Genomic DNA, 13,486 nt, shown 5'->3' with positions numbered 1-13,486 from the left:
TGATGTTCTTTGTTTTGTCATGGGTAACCTGCTCTTCCACATGTCACGATGTTGTGGCATGAAGGAAGTTGGCAATAGCCTACAGTCTCAGGTGTTACTCCAACTAAACGCCTACTGCTAACACCACACAAAACTGGAAATCAGCTTCTCAATGTAATACATTTAGAATTCACAGTCTACCTGGAAACTAAATCATGTTTAAATCTCTGTAAGTAGATTATATTATCACAACAACCACCATTATTTGAACCCCAACCCCTATTATCTTTTTGCCTTTCTTATTTATTTATTTTACACTAATCTCAATACTTAAAGGGTTAGTTACCCAAAAATGAAATTTATGTCATTAATGACTCACCCAAATTCAAACGGTCATGAATCAGTATTGATTCATGATTTGGATCGCGTGTCAAACTGCTGAAATCACGTGACATTGGCGATCCGAGTCATTGATCGATTCACTGATTCATGACCGTTTGAATCTTTCTTTGAGGTTTGAAAACAAACGTGGAAGAGATGACAATGCAGAATAAAGCCCTATTTTTTGTTATTTTTGGATCAAAATGTTTTTTTACTGCTTCAAGAGATTCTAATTAACCCACTGATGTCTCATATGGGCTACTTTGATGATGTTTTTATTCCCTTTCTGAACATGGACAGTATAGTGTGCATTCACAATACGCTCTCGGACTAAATATAAAATATCTTAAACTGTGATCCAATGATGAACGGAGGTCTTACGGGTGTGGAACAACATTAAGGTGAGTCATTAATGACATAAATTTCATATTTGGGTGAACTAACCCTTTAAAGGAATATTTAAACCCAAAGTGAATATTGTCATCACCTCACTGTCATGTTCAGTGTTCAGTAAACCTGCATGCCCTAGATTTAGCTTTCTCTCCTGGTTTTTCTATTCTGGTTTATTTGTATTCTTTCTATTTCAGATTCTCTCTTCACCCCTTGTCATTCAGGTCTCAACATTGTGAGTTTTCCTAAATGCACTTTTTCACAGTAAGGGTCAAATTCTCCTGAAGGTTTATGTATGTATACTATACAATTATTATATTTATTGCATACAAACCTTAATAAAAACGGTAACCCTTTACAATAAGGCATCATTAATCATAATTCATTCATGCATTAAATGATGAGCAATACATTTGTTATAGTGTTAATCTTTGTTTATTAGTTAATACAGATACAAATGTTCATTCTTAGTTCATGTTTGCTCAAGAGATACAACTTTTGATTCAAATTATGTATTAGTACATTTTGCAATTAAATAACTAAGATTAATAAATGCTTTAGACTGAGTTTTCATTGTTAGTTCATGTTAACTATAGTATTTACCTGTTAACAATTAGAACCTGGAAATGCATATATAATGTATTTTATTACTCCATTGATTCAATGAGAAACCTTTGACATCATACACTGGCGAGATGGACATGGGAATGTTATTGTCATGATGAAATTATATATTGGGTTATGGTTTGTCATTTTCATGATTTAGTGATTTTCAATTAAATTAGCCAGAATAATTTTATGTACATTTATTTATTTTACGCTACTTGAACATGTAGCTGAACCCCATTCCTGAACCTACCCATTTGTGTATTATATGAAATAAAACCCAGGATATAATAGGCAGGTGAAGACTGCAGGCACAATTTATTCAAAAAGTTCAAATATTCCAAGTGTTCCAATTGATTTATGTGAAGAAACAGCTTCTCATTCACACATTCAAAAGTTGCTGCCCGAAAAAAAAAAAAAAAACCCAACCCCAGCTTTGATAGTGAAATTGCACTGGCTCTGGTATGTCTTGTGACCAACTGTGTCATTACGTCAGCTTTAATTGTGTCTCGTGACCGATTACAGCATACTAAAGAGTCTAAAGGTGTATCTCTTTAATGAATCATCATTTCAGCAATGAAAACATTAAGATCAACTCTGTTCTTTACATAAAGATATCATATGACATCAGATGACTTGGAATGCAACATAAGTTAATACAGTTATACTGATTTTGGACAGTGTTTGCAATAAATAGCTGTGACTGTACTGTACTGTATTTGCCTGTTAACGTTACAAGTTTTTTTTTATTGTTTAGAAGAATTTGTTTAGAACCTTGATCTGACACATTGGGCAAACAACTGAAATCAATGTAGTACCCTGCGCATCTGAAAAAATGATGCTAAAGGGGCACGTGTATGTTAAAAATTTACACCGAGGGGTCCTGTAAATTTCACAAAAGTCCACACAAAATGTGATTTGTCTTTATCTTAAGATAGATTATATGATTTGATTCGCAAAACCTTAATATATATATATTTTTCAATATATAGAGCATTTAATGCATTTTTACAATTGTATTTTTACTACTCAGTGTTCAAAGCTTAAGTGTTTATTTATAGAGTTATTGTAAGGATTGGTGTTTTTATGATGACTATATGTGTGGAAAACACATTCAAGTCTGACTCTTCCAGATCCTTCTCAAGCAGACGGATCTCTTTCAGGTGGGATGGATTTGATTTTAGAGCTTCGGTCAGTGACACCACACCTTCATGTGTAACATTACAGTTGGACAACCTGAAGAAAAGCAGAATGGATTTGTAAGTACAGGTCTTATAAACACAGATATTCTGTTTTGAATGGATTTGTATCTAAGATTGTATCTAAGACTTTACCCCAGCTTCTCTAGTTTACAGTGAGGATTGTGCAGTCCGACACAGAGCTTCTTCACGCCTGAGTCTTGTAGATCATTAATACTCAGATCCAGATGTGTCAGACTGGAGGTCTCTGAGCTGAGAGCTAAAGCCAGAGCAGTGCAACTTTTCTCTGTCATTCCACATTTGTCCAACCTAAAAAAGAAATGCATTATAACATACACTGTTCTTACTTCATCAAATATAAACGTGTTCTCTTATTTTGATGTATTAACCTCAGTGTTTTCAGTCTGCAGTTTGGATCCTGGAGAACAGCCGACAGCAGCTCCACTCCCTGATCTCCAGGGCTGTTGTTGCCCAGGTCCAGCTCTCTCAGCTGAGTATTTGACCTCAGAGCTGAGGTAAGAGATCCAAAGCCTTCTGCTTTAAGTTTGCAACATGAAAGCCTATCGGAAAAAAAGTACAAACATTCATACCTTATTTGATTGATACAGTGATAGAGGAAAGTGTCCTCAGGGCTGTAAACTGTAAATTTAGTCGCACTTTTTAACGGAAAGTGAAAGCATTTATGTAATAAGTTGTGCTGTGTTGTTAAATGTTGTTAATTGTTAAGTGCCTTTAACAATAACAGTTCAATCGTTCTGACCTCAGTGGGATGTGGTTCACAAAGAGGTACGTTTCTCTTCAATACGGTTTCACACCCAACTTGGTCAGTTCCCTTCAGAGCCACATAATACCGCCTGAAGAAATGTTACATCAGCTTTGATAGTCAAAGTGCATTGGCTGTCGTATGGCTCCTGAACATTTGCGTCATTACGTCAGCTTTGATTGTAAAATGGCATTGGCTCTTGTGTGTCTCGTAACCAATCGCATCATGCTAAAGAGTCAGGTGTATCTTTTGAATGAGATGTGACTGAGTAGAGTGCTCCCGGAGCAATTATTTCAGCAATTAAAACATTATGTGTCAATATGTGACAAGTTGGTTGTGAGAACGTGTTGTTCTCTTACAGTCTTTACCAGTTATTCCTGGTTAATTGTAGTTATATTTGCCAAGTCTTTGTAGTTTTACAAGAGTTAAAATAATTTAGTGCTGTAATGTTAGGCTTAGCATTAGGAGTTATTATTAATAACTTCTGAAATGTAAACATTGGTTTAGGATTGAGGGTAATAGTTAAAGAATTAGCCATTAAAACCCCATATTTCATGATCTGAATGTTGGAGGAGGATAATGCAATAATCCCCATATTGCTCCCCAATGTGATGTTTATGTCCCTGTTAGTTTGGCCTTAATCATAAGCTGTAATTTATAGACAAATCACAAATAGCCCATGGAGTAATATTGTTTGATGGGGAATCTTTAAGTATTCAGAATCATCTTACCTCAGGATCTCCAGTTTACAGTGAGGATGACGCAGTCCAGCAGAGAACAGCTTCACACCCGAGTCCTGGAGCTCATTCTTGCTCAGAGAGAGTTCTTTCAGGTTTGAATCTGTTTCTAGTATTGAAGCCAGTGCTGCACAACTTTTGTATGTTATATTACAGTCATTTAACCTGTTAATAAAGCAATTAAAATGCTCCTTTAGTCATTATTAACTACAAATCATTTCACAATTTAGTATAAGTGCTTATGTTATGCAATAACTCACTTCAGTATTTCCAATGCACATTGAACTCTCTCCAGAGCAGCACAGAGATGTTTCACTCCAGAATCTCCGATTTTGTTCCAGCTCAGGTCCAGCACTTTCAGATGAGAAGGGTTTAAACTCAGAGCTGAGCTCAGGGAAACACAGCCTGCTTCTGTTACTCCACAGTTCTTCACACTACACAGAGAAGAGACATATATGCAGTATACTGTAGTCTCAATCTAATAGTAAAACTTCATGTTGCACAATTTGCGTGATAAGAATTAATTAAAAGTATATAAGATAACCTACTTAAAAGATTCCAGTCTACACTCTGTGTCCTGTAGTCCAGCAGTGAAACATATAAAATCTTCATATTGTTTGTTTCCCCACTTACACAGATCATCTATATCAATTTTCTTAATGTTGAACCATTCCTTCACCCTGAAGTGAGATTGAAACATTCATCAAATGTCTTCTTGTGTGAACAATGTAATTTATAATATAATGTTCTGATGTTTAGCTTTTTTTCATAGAAACATACAGTGATGTCATGTTGGGTGATCTTTTAATTCCAATACAGAGTATTTCTACTCCTGAGTCCTGCAGGTTGTTGTGGCTCAGGTCCATCTCTCTCACATTGGATTGTGATGGAAGAACCATAGTCAGCGTTGCACATCCTTTATATGTGATATTACAATTATTCAACCTGCCAAAAGTACAAGTAGCCTATATTATTTGGCAGTGGCTATTTAGACTGAATGTAAAAAGGAGATGCTATTTACACTGAGTTTAAGTTGTGGTAGATACTGTGTGCTCCAAGTATAAATAGCAACAATTATCCCCTTGATTACACTAAGTGCAGTACCACCACTCAATATATGCAGAATACAGAGCCTGCATAGGGCACCATCTACTAAAGTTGGCACCACCCAAATGCAAAGTGGATAGAGCAGTGACTTGTGGTTGCCTTTACTAAATGCTAATACACTGTAAAAAATTATTTAGAAAAAAAGTTACCTGGTTGCCTTAAAATTTTGAGTTCATTGAAATTAAAATTTTGAGTTTACAACCTTTATTAAAATATTATTAAAAGATTTTGTAAGCATATTGGGTAATTGTGTGTTTTATTTCTAATGACACAGTGAAACATGCCAAATAGTGCTAATATTTTGAGTTTCTATTTATTTAACAAATTTCCTTCATTGTATCAACTCAAATTTTTAATTTCAATAAACTCAAAATTTTAAGGCAACCAGGTTACTGACTTTTTTAAGTTAAACCAACCAAAACCAAAAAAAAACTTTTACAGTGTAGTGATAAACGTTACATGTGCAAAGTGTAAATGGAAGTAATTTGTTATTTGTACTAAAGGTAAAATATCTGAACAATGGTGAGCGAGTTCGTGAAAATGGCCTTTGCCAACATAGGCGATTAGCTAAACTCAGTGTAAATAGACATATATATATATATATATATATATATATATATATATATATATATATATATATATATATATATATATATATTAATAATATTTAAAAGGTCATATGTGACCCGTCACGGAAACTAGGGACACAAGTCGGCAGCACAACTTTCGAGCAAAATGCGAAAGAAGCATTTTTTTTTTCAAATTTTGTGATTTCGTTTTTTTGCAGAATCTGTTAGTTGAGATAACGAAGAAGCCTCTCCGTTTTAGGGAAAGCAGTATTGGTGTATTTAAAAGCGTACATTTTGAGGTTGAAATCGGCTTGTTTTCGGAGATTCTAGCACGCAGTAGGGGCGTGTCATTGTCCCCGCCCTCCGAGGGAAGCGTGGCTACTTATTATGCAGCACTCTGGCCGCAGCAGGCTTTTTGCAGCGCTCTGGCCGCAGCAGGCTTTCGTTTCTTGTTATTGTCCCCGCCCTCCGAGGGAAGCGTGGCTACTTATTATGCAGCGCTCTGGCCGGCTCTAGCTGATATCAAAATTCAATGAAGATGGACGCCGCAAAGATGATCGCAGACGAGCTGAACCATGGCTGTTACACCGAAAATGTTTTGAAGCACTTCTTCGACAAGCTGGATGCTTATGAACAAGCGCTCACTTGATGGGCATAAAGACAGCGAAATGGGGAAAATCCATAACTTTGACTGTAAATGCTACACGAGGAGAAAAGAGAACTCTCTGCAAGGGAGACAGTCCTGTAGCCATAAGCTTTCTCCAGACATTATGTACAACATACGGCTGGATTCTTTAGCTGCGTAAAAAGAGTGGCAGGACATGCGAATTATTGGACATTTAGAGGCAAACAGATGCACAGCGCAAACTTCGGAGATGGTTACATCCACAAAGAAGACCCCGGCAAAGAGAAAGTGTGCCCAAGCGACTTATTTCATTGGAGGCATCGAGATCTGCATGAATACTTTTCTGTTTCAAATCTGGTGAGTTTCATTCTAAGAATGCGTAGCCTACACGTTATCTCATGTTTAGTCCATGTTTAGACCTTCCCATATCTACCTATTGTTATTAGCTAGCTCAGTTTTAATTGTAATCGTTAGCATCGTATCACTTGCCAAAAACCGCTATTACTATAATGGCCTTTTAGATGGTAATGTTAATATCTGCTATTAATTTGAATAATGCTTCAATTGCTTGAATTGACTGGTGTGAATGCGGTCCGATTTTTCCCGTTGCGTCTGTCGTTACTAGCAACCATGCAGCTTTACAGGGGGTATGGCTTATCTAAATGAGATGTAAATGAGCCCTATTGTCACTCCCAGCAGGTGAGAAGAGGTGAGAACTGCAAAACTTTAGAGGCTGTTTTCTCTCGTTTACACTTTTCTAAAGGCCTAAATTCAGATGGACACAACTTCTCCAAATATTATCAAATTTCCATGTGTTACACATCGTTGGAAAGCTTGGAGACTACACTTTCAGAATCTGTAAATAACTCAAAATGCCCCAGAACCGACTTGTGTCCCTTCCTTTCGTGACTCGTCACATATAAGAAGTTAGATGTTCTCACAAAATCTTTTTCGACAACTTGATCACAGGAAGTAGCCAGATCAAGGCTGCATCGGATCTTCTGTATTTATAAAGTTCAAACTGATTGAACTTCTCATTTGATGTCATTAAGATGAACACCAAAGCCAACCAGAGATGTGGGGAAAGAGTGTCGCTGTTTATTTTTTTAGAGGTTAGGTAGCTTTGGATTTCAGTAATGAGGGAATGATCATTGAGTTCATTCAGACAGTGGAAGAAAACAAGAGCCATTTCTGAGCAAGGGATTATTTTTAGCTTTTCCTTGATATACTCAATAGTTTTCTCTCTTTCCAGGGAACTTCCTGTCCTCTTCACCAAAAACCCTTTTAGGAGGCTCTCATTCATTGAATGTCCCATGAGAAAACGAAGAAAAAGATCAAAATGTCCATTCATGCTTGCTACAGTTTTATCAACTGCACATTTGTGCAAATTGAACATTGTCACGGGCGTTTCAGATTCATGTGCTTCAAGCTCATTTTTGCCATTGTTTGTGAAGGAGAGGTGCACATATAGAGCCGCTAGATGTTCCTGAATGCTCAGATGAACAAAGCAGAAGACTTTCCCCTGATACCAGCCAAACTCTTCTCTGAAGATCTGAGTGCACAATCCTGAGTACACTGATGCTTCTGTCACATCAATGCCACACTGTCTCAGGTCTTCCTCGTAGAAGATCACATTGCCTCTTTCCAGTTGCTCGTATGCCAGTTTCCCCAGTTTGAAAATCATCTCTTTTTCCTTGCCCTCCTTCTCAGTATACTTTGTGCTTTTCACACTAATCTGTGCCATCAGGAAGTGTGTGTACATTTGAGTGAGAGTCTTGGGAATCTCTCCACTCTCTGTTTCGCTCAACATCTTCTCTAGAACAGTGGCTGAGATCCAGCAGAACACTGGGATGTGGCACATGATGTAGAGGCTCCTTGAGGACTTCAGGTGTGAGATGATCCTGTCGGCCAGACTCTGATCACTGATTCTCTTCCTGAAGTATTCCTCCTTCTGTGGCTCATTGAAGCCTCGTACCTCTGTCACTCGATGGACACACTCAGAGGGGACGAGATCAGCTGCTGCTGGTCTGGAGGTGATCCAGATGAGAGCAGAGGGAAGCAGATTCCCAGCAATGAGGTTTGTCAGCAGCACGTCCACTGAGGCTGATTCACTGACATCACACAACCTCACATCGCTCTGAAAATCCAGAGACAGACGACACTCGTCCAGACCATCAAAGATGAACAACACTTTATATTTGTCACTGGATATTTCCATTTCTTTTGTTTCAGGGAAAAACTCATGAAGAAGATCTGAAAGACTGAGTGTTTTGTCCTTCATCAAGTTGAGCTCTCTGAAAGGAAGTGGAAATATGAGCTGGACGTCCTGATTCTCTTTCTCTTCAGCCCAGTCCAGGATGAACTTCTGCACAGAGACTGTTTTTCCGATGCCAGCAACTCCCTTTGTCAGCACAGTTCTGATGGGTTTGTCTTGTCCAGGTAAAGGTCTAAAGATGTCACTGCATTTGATTGGTATCATTGCTCCTTCTGCAGCATTGAACAATTTTTCTATCCTTTTAATTTCATGTTCATTATTGATCTCTCCATTTCCACCCTCTGTGATGTAGAGCTCTGTGTAGATCTCATTCAGGAGTGTTGGGTTTCTCTGCTTTGCAAGTCCTTCGAAAATATACTGGTGCTTATTTTTCAAGCAAGATTTTAATCTTTGGTGGATCTCTGGATCAGGAGTTTGTGCATTACATCTGTAAAAATACGATCTTTTCAGTCACAAATCACAAAATTTTAGAGTTTCATTATTATTACTTACATTATATTCAGACAACATCAATTCATTTATAAAAGTAAATATCTTATGATCTCTTATGTGGTTTCCTTTTTTTGTAATCTCTGTAATATAAATGTTTGTGGCTAATATAATTAGGTAGTTCATTCCTGAAAATCTGCAGCTGCAGGTAATTCAGAAAATCCCTGCATCTAGAGAGAGTTAGCAACAGCAAATACTCTACTCATCCTTTACTGTATGAATTAATATGGGGAGTCATCAGACCCCCGTTCACCCGCTCTGACCTGAGAAGCAGGAAGTGCACCTTTCTAGTGTGAACATTAAACAATTAACAGGTGATCAGAATGAAAGTTACCTCTGGTGCAGTATATTTGATTTATCTTTCATTTGTATTGTTCTGGGATCAGGTAGATTTGATGACTCCAGGGAACTGAAAAAACAAACATTTTAATAATATTTGAATTTGGTTTGTTATATCTATATATATTGCTCTTTCATCCTGAAGGTGACTGTGCTTAATGAGTCTTTATAGATTTAATAAATGCATCTTTGGTGTCAGAAATAAAGTTATGGTTTGAAAATAATATAATCAGATTTAGTGGGCAAGGGATTGAGGAAAAATATTTGAAACATTCACAAACAAAATATCTCAGCTTTACCACATGCAAACATTAAGACAAATAGACTTACCTTTGGTTTAACGGAGAATCTCCATGTTTTAACTGAATTGGTATTTTCATTGATTTGTCACTTTTCAGGGACAAAATACTGGGATCAGATGAATGTGATCTTTCCTCAGAACTGAAAAATACAACATAATCAATCTCACCACTGAACAAAATGTATGTTCTTCCAAGTAAAAGTCAATATCACCAAGATTTGTCAAGGACCATACTGTATCATTTGAAAACAACATTAAAATTTCATATATTGCCAAAAACATCAAAGCTATGTCACATAAATAGTTATATTTACCTCTGATCATACAGAGAGTCTCCATTTTTGAACTGAATTGGTATTTTCATTGATTTGTCACTTTTCAGGGACAAAACACTGGGGACATGTGAATCCGATCTCCCCAGAGAACTGAAAAACAACACCCTTTCAAAAAAATCAAATGTTAAAGATTATGGTCTTGTCAACAAAATATTTAGTTTTATTCATCTATATTTTTCAAAATTTTAATATTATGTACAATTAACTTTAATTTTTTTTACTCTTTTATGTTACTCATTACTCTTTATTAATGAAAGGTTATTTGCAAAGAAAACGTCTCTGTTTCAATCTCAATCAAAATGACATGAAAATGTCATGGGTCTGCAGAATTTGCCTAATGCAACCCGCCCCACTGCGTGGGTATAAACGGCGTTGCAAAGCAGTCACGCATTTATGTTACCTGCTGAGGAACCGAGGCCGACCGCCCCGGCCATACCAGCGGTACAGAGGATGTGGTATGGGGACATAACGTCTCCGTTCCCTTCCTACAGGGAACGAGGGTTACATACGTAACCGAGACGTTCCCTTTCAGTCAGTACACTACGAGTTATGTCAGTACTGACGAAATGGGGGTCCAGTCTAATCACGCCACAGCGGCTGTCTTCCAGCATCCTGGGCTGACCTGAGCACCCTGTCTCGGAGTTTAACATGATGAGGGGCCAGCTCAGCTACCAAGGTAAACTGGGAGGCATATCCCACTTGAAGAATTGCAATCACAGTGCCTACCCGTAGGGACTTAGGAATACACGTATGACCCACATATGGGCTGCATACGGGGGAACCTGGGGTATCCAGCCGCAGGTGGAAAAGTTTTTCAACCCCAGGGGTGGCAAGGGTCTTGCCAAGAGAATCCATATGCTCAAGGAGACTTACCGTGGAGAATACACATGTGACGGTTTGGCACCATGGGCAGTGTTGCGGAGGGGGTTGTGGCCCGAGGCACGTGCGTCGGGTTGCTCCACACCGTTACTCTCAGATTACCCTAACCACCAGCCAAAGTGGAGCCTCGCGTAGAGACACTCAGATTGGAGTGTGGTAGAGGGGACTCTCCCTCCAATGCGGAGTTCACTGAGTCTCGACCTCAACACTGCGATGGTCATGTTCCCGCAGTGAGAACATGGCGCATCCATGAACGCACCCTCAGCATGCACTAAGCCCAAGCATACCAAGCAGCGCTCATGCCCGTCAAGCGGACTAACCTGCCGACCACACCCAGACCCAGGAATGGAGCACGGGCGAGACATCTTTAAAAAGACGTGCCTCTTGCAGCTCTTTTTGTGAGGAGTTTTACTCAGGCAGAGTGCTGAGACTCCCAGGGAGAACAAAGACCTGCACAGATCACTGCACAGACCGACTGGAATGCAGAACCCGCTGGAATATTCCGTAACACCAACAATCTGGGGAGACACTCATCTTGAAGAGAAAAATCGCTAAGGAAGGCAAGTTGAACTCGGCTCTGAAGCAGAAACATAAATACTTGACTTCTATGCAACGCCATTTATACCCACGCAGTGGGACGGTTTGCATTAGGCAAATTCCGCAGACCCATGACATTTTCATGTCATTTGATCATTTTGATTGAGATTGAAGGCAGTTGGCTTTCTAAGCGAAACCCCCATTTTATCAGTTCTGACGTAACTCGTAGTGTACTGACTGAAAGGGAACCATTATTTTCATCTTGTTTCTACAGGATCAAAAGCAACACAGCACAGTAAAGCCACATACAAACATACATTTACTTAAATTCACCTTTGATTAACCAGAGAATCTTCAGCTTTGACCTGAATTGGTATTTTCACTGATTTGTCACTTTTCATGGACAAAACACTGGGGACAGGTGAATGTGATCCCTCCTGCTGATCACTGTCAGATACAACACAGTCATATTTATATTCAAAGCAATTCAACAACATTTTCACTCAAATTATGTTAAGATTGTCAATGTCTTTTGTAATCAAATGTAATTAGCTATGCTGGGTTATAACCAGTAAGATGTAATGTACAATTTAAATTTGAATGTCAATTAAGCATATTAATAAATACAAAAATAACATATTTCTCTCACCTTTTCTCTCCATCATAAGTGTTGTGATAATCTTCTTCAGCATTCATTATGGTGTTTGTGTCTTCCTAACTGCTGAAGTCTGTGTCCATCATCATCAAATAAAGACAAACATTGTTTTACTGTCTCAAAGACTATAAAATCGAAAGACTGAAAGAAGGAATAATGAAGAAAAATAAAGCTGGTTTGACTGGTTTGAGTTGTGTCAGTGTAAAGTTCATTCCTGGTTGAGTTATGTAGATAACATGCTTTTAGGTTTGTAAGAATTTGACTGTTTAACTGCCTGATTAAATATAAATTTAAATACACATTTTGTGATAATAAAATTGTATTGTGTTGGAATCATAGCATTTATTTTGTGCTTTTTATAACACTTGAACTCAAATGCATTCTGCTTCAGATTAGACAGTTGTCAAATGTATTTTAGTCTTTATGTTTTAACCCAAATGATCAATCCTGCCTAATGCAATCAATCAAACATTCTTCTCTCAGTCTGTGCAGTTGTACTTACCGTGTGTGCTCTGGACTCGCCGTCTTGTGAAATAACAGAATGAAGGTGTTTTCCTTTTTCTCACTGCTTACCTGCTCTGTGAAGGCGGAGCTAAATCTTCTAAAACTCACAGGTTTGTGATTTATCAGCCCAACAGATGGAGCAGATACTGCATATATATGAACCGCATTACCAGGTTTTATTTATTTTATTTTATTTTATTATCTACTGATGCTGTAGGTCTATTTGATTTTTTAAATGTTTTTAGCAGTTCTTTCTTCATTTGAAAGCGTATTTATTGTTATGGTGTTTAATGTTATGGAGTTAATGATGTACTGTATTATTCCTCCCAACACTTTAAAACTGCGGGGGGGGGTGTTAGCTATTTAAAATGTTGAACTATTACTTGTGTGAACATATATGGAATTACCTTTTTCTCAATAAAACTGAACAAAACTTTTTCAGAAACTATCAAAAATATGCGATTACAAAAGAAGAAAAACACATTGAAAATGAAAAAAATGAACTTAGTCGAACAAATGTAACAGGATATTCAGTATGCTTCATTCTTTGTTAATGTTTTTCAAAGATTCATTTTCGCAAATTGTGGATTGTGAATGCATTGCCAAAGATTTCGATTACGTTTCTCAGTTTTTCGTTTGCTGTTTTAACTCAAACCTCTCGTAGGGGCGGGCTTAACAGTGATCTACTCTGATTCAGTCAAAAAGTCAAAACACAACAATAACACTGTCTGGTGAACATTCTGCCTTGATCACCCTGAGATGCCTCTCCATGGCCACCATTGCCACCATCAATCATCTGATCACGGCAGCAGTTTT

The 13,486-nt window shown here is 37.8% G+C and overlaps 1 protein-coding gene across 3 annotated transcripts; it reads right to left on the bottom strand.

The window, feature by feature from the left end:
* Positions 1–2,334: 2,334 nt before the first annotated feature.
* LOC137084811 (NACHT, LRR and PYD domains-containing protein 3-like) lies at positions 2,335–12,690 on the bottom strand. Of its 3 annotated transcripts, XM_067451282.1 has the most exons (14): positions 12,669–12,690; positions 12,161–12,239; positions 11,845–11,958; positions 10,075–10,200; positions 9,790–9,900; positions 9,455–9,529; positions 7,298–9,058; positions 4,836–5,000; positions 4,604–4,735; positions 4,316–4,489; positions 4,050–4,220; positions 2,945–3,115; positions 2,691–2,864; positions 2,335–2,592 (listed from the first exon to the last, which is right to left on the bottom strand). In XM_067451282.1, exons 2-14 carry the CDS (start codon positions 12,205–12,207, stop codon positions 2,412–2,414), a joined length of 3,402 nt encoding a protein of 1,133 aa, XP_067307383.1. In that variant the 5' UTR covers positions 12,208–12,239; positions 12,669–12,690; the 3' UTR covers positions 2,335–2,411. The 3 variants fall into 3 exon arrangements, with proteins under 3 accessions (XP_067307383.1, XP_067307382.1, XP_067307384.1); XM_067451281.1 differs by lacking the exon at positions 12,669–12,690 and having other exon boundaries at positions 12,161–12,277; XM_067451283.1 differs by lacking the exons at positions 2,945–3,115; positions 4,050–4,220; positions 12,669–12,690 and having other exon boundaries at positions 12,161–12,277.
* Positions 12,691–13,486: the final 796 nt, after the last annotated feature.

This window comes from Pseudorasbora parva, chromosome 8, assembly GCF_024679245.1.
Source record: "Pseudorasbora parva isolate DD20220531a chromosome 8, ASM2467924v1, whole genome shotgun sequence".
NCBI lineage: Eukaryota > Metazoa > Chordata > Actinopteri > Cypriniformes > Gobionidae > Pseudorasbora > Pseudorasbora parva.
The sequence above is the reverse complement of the archived record's forward strand: the minus strand, read 5'-3'. Positions and strand labels throughout refer to the sequence as shown.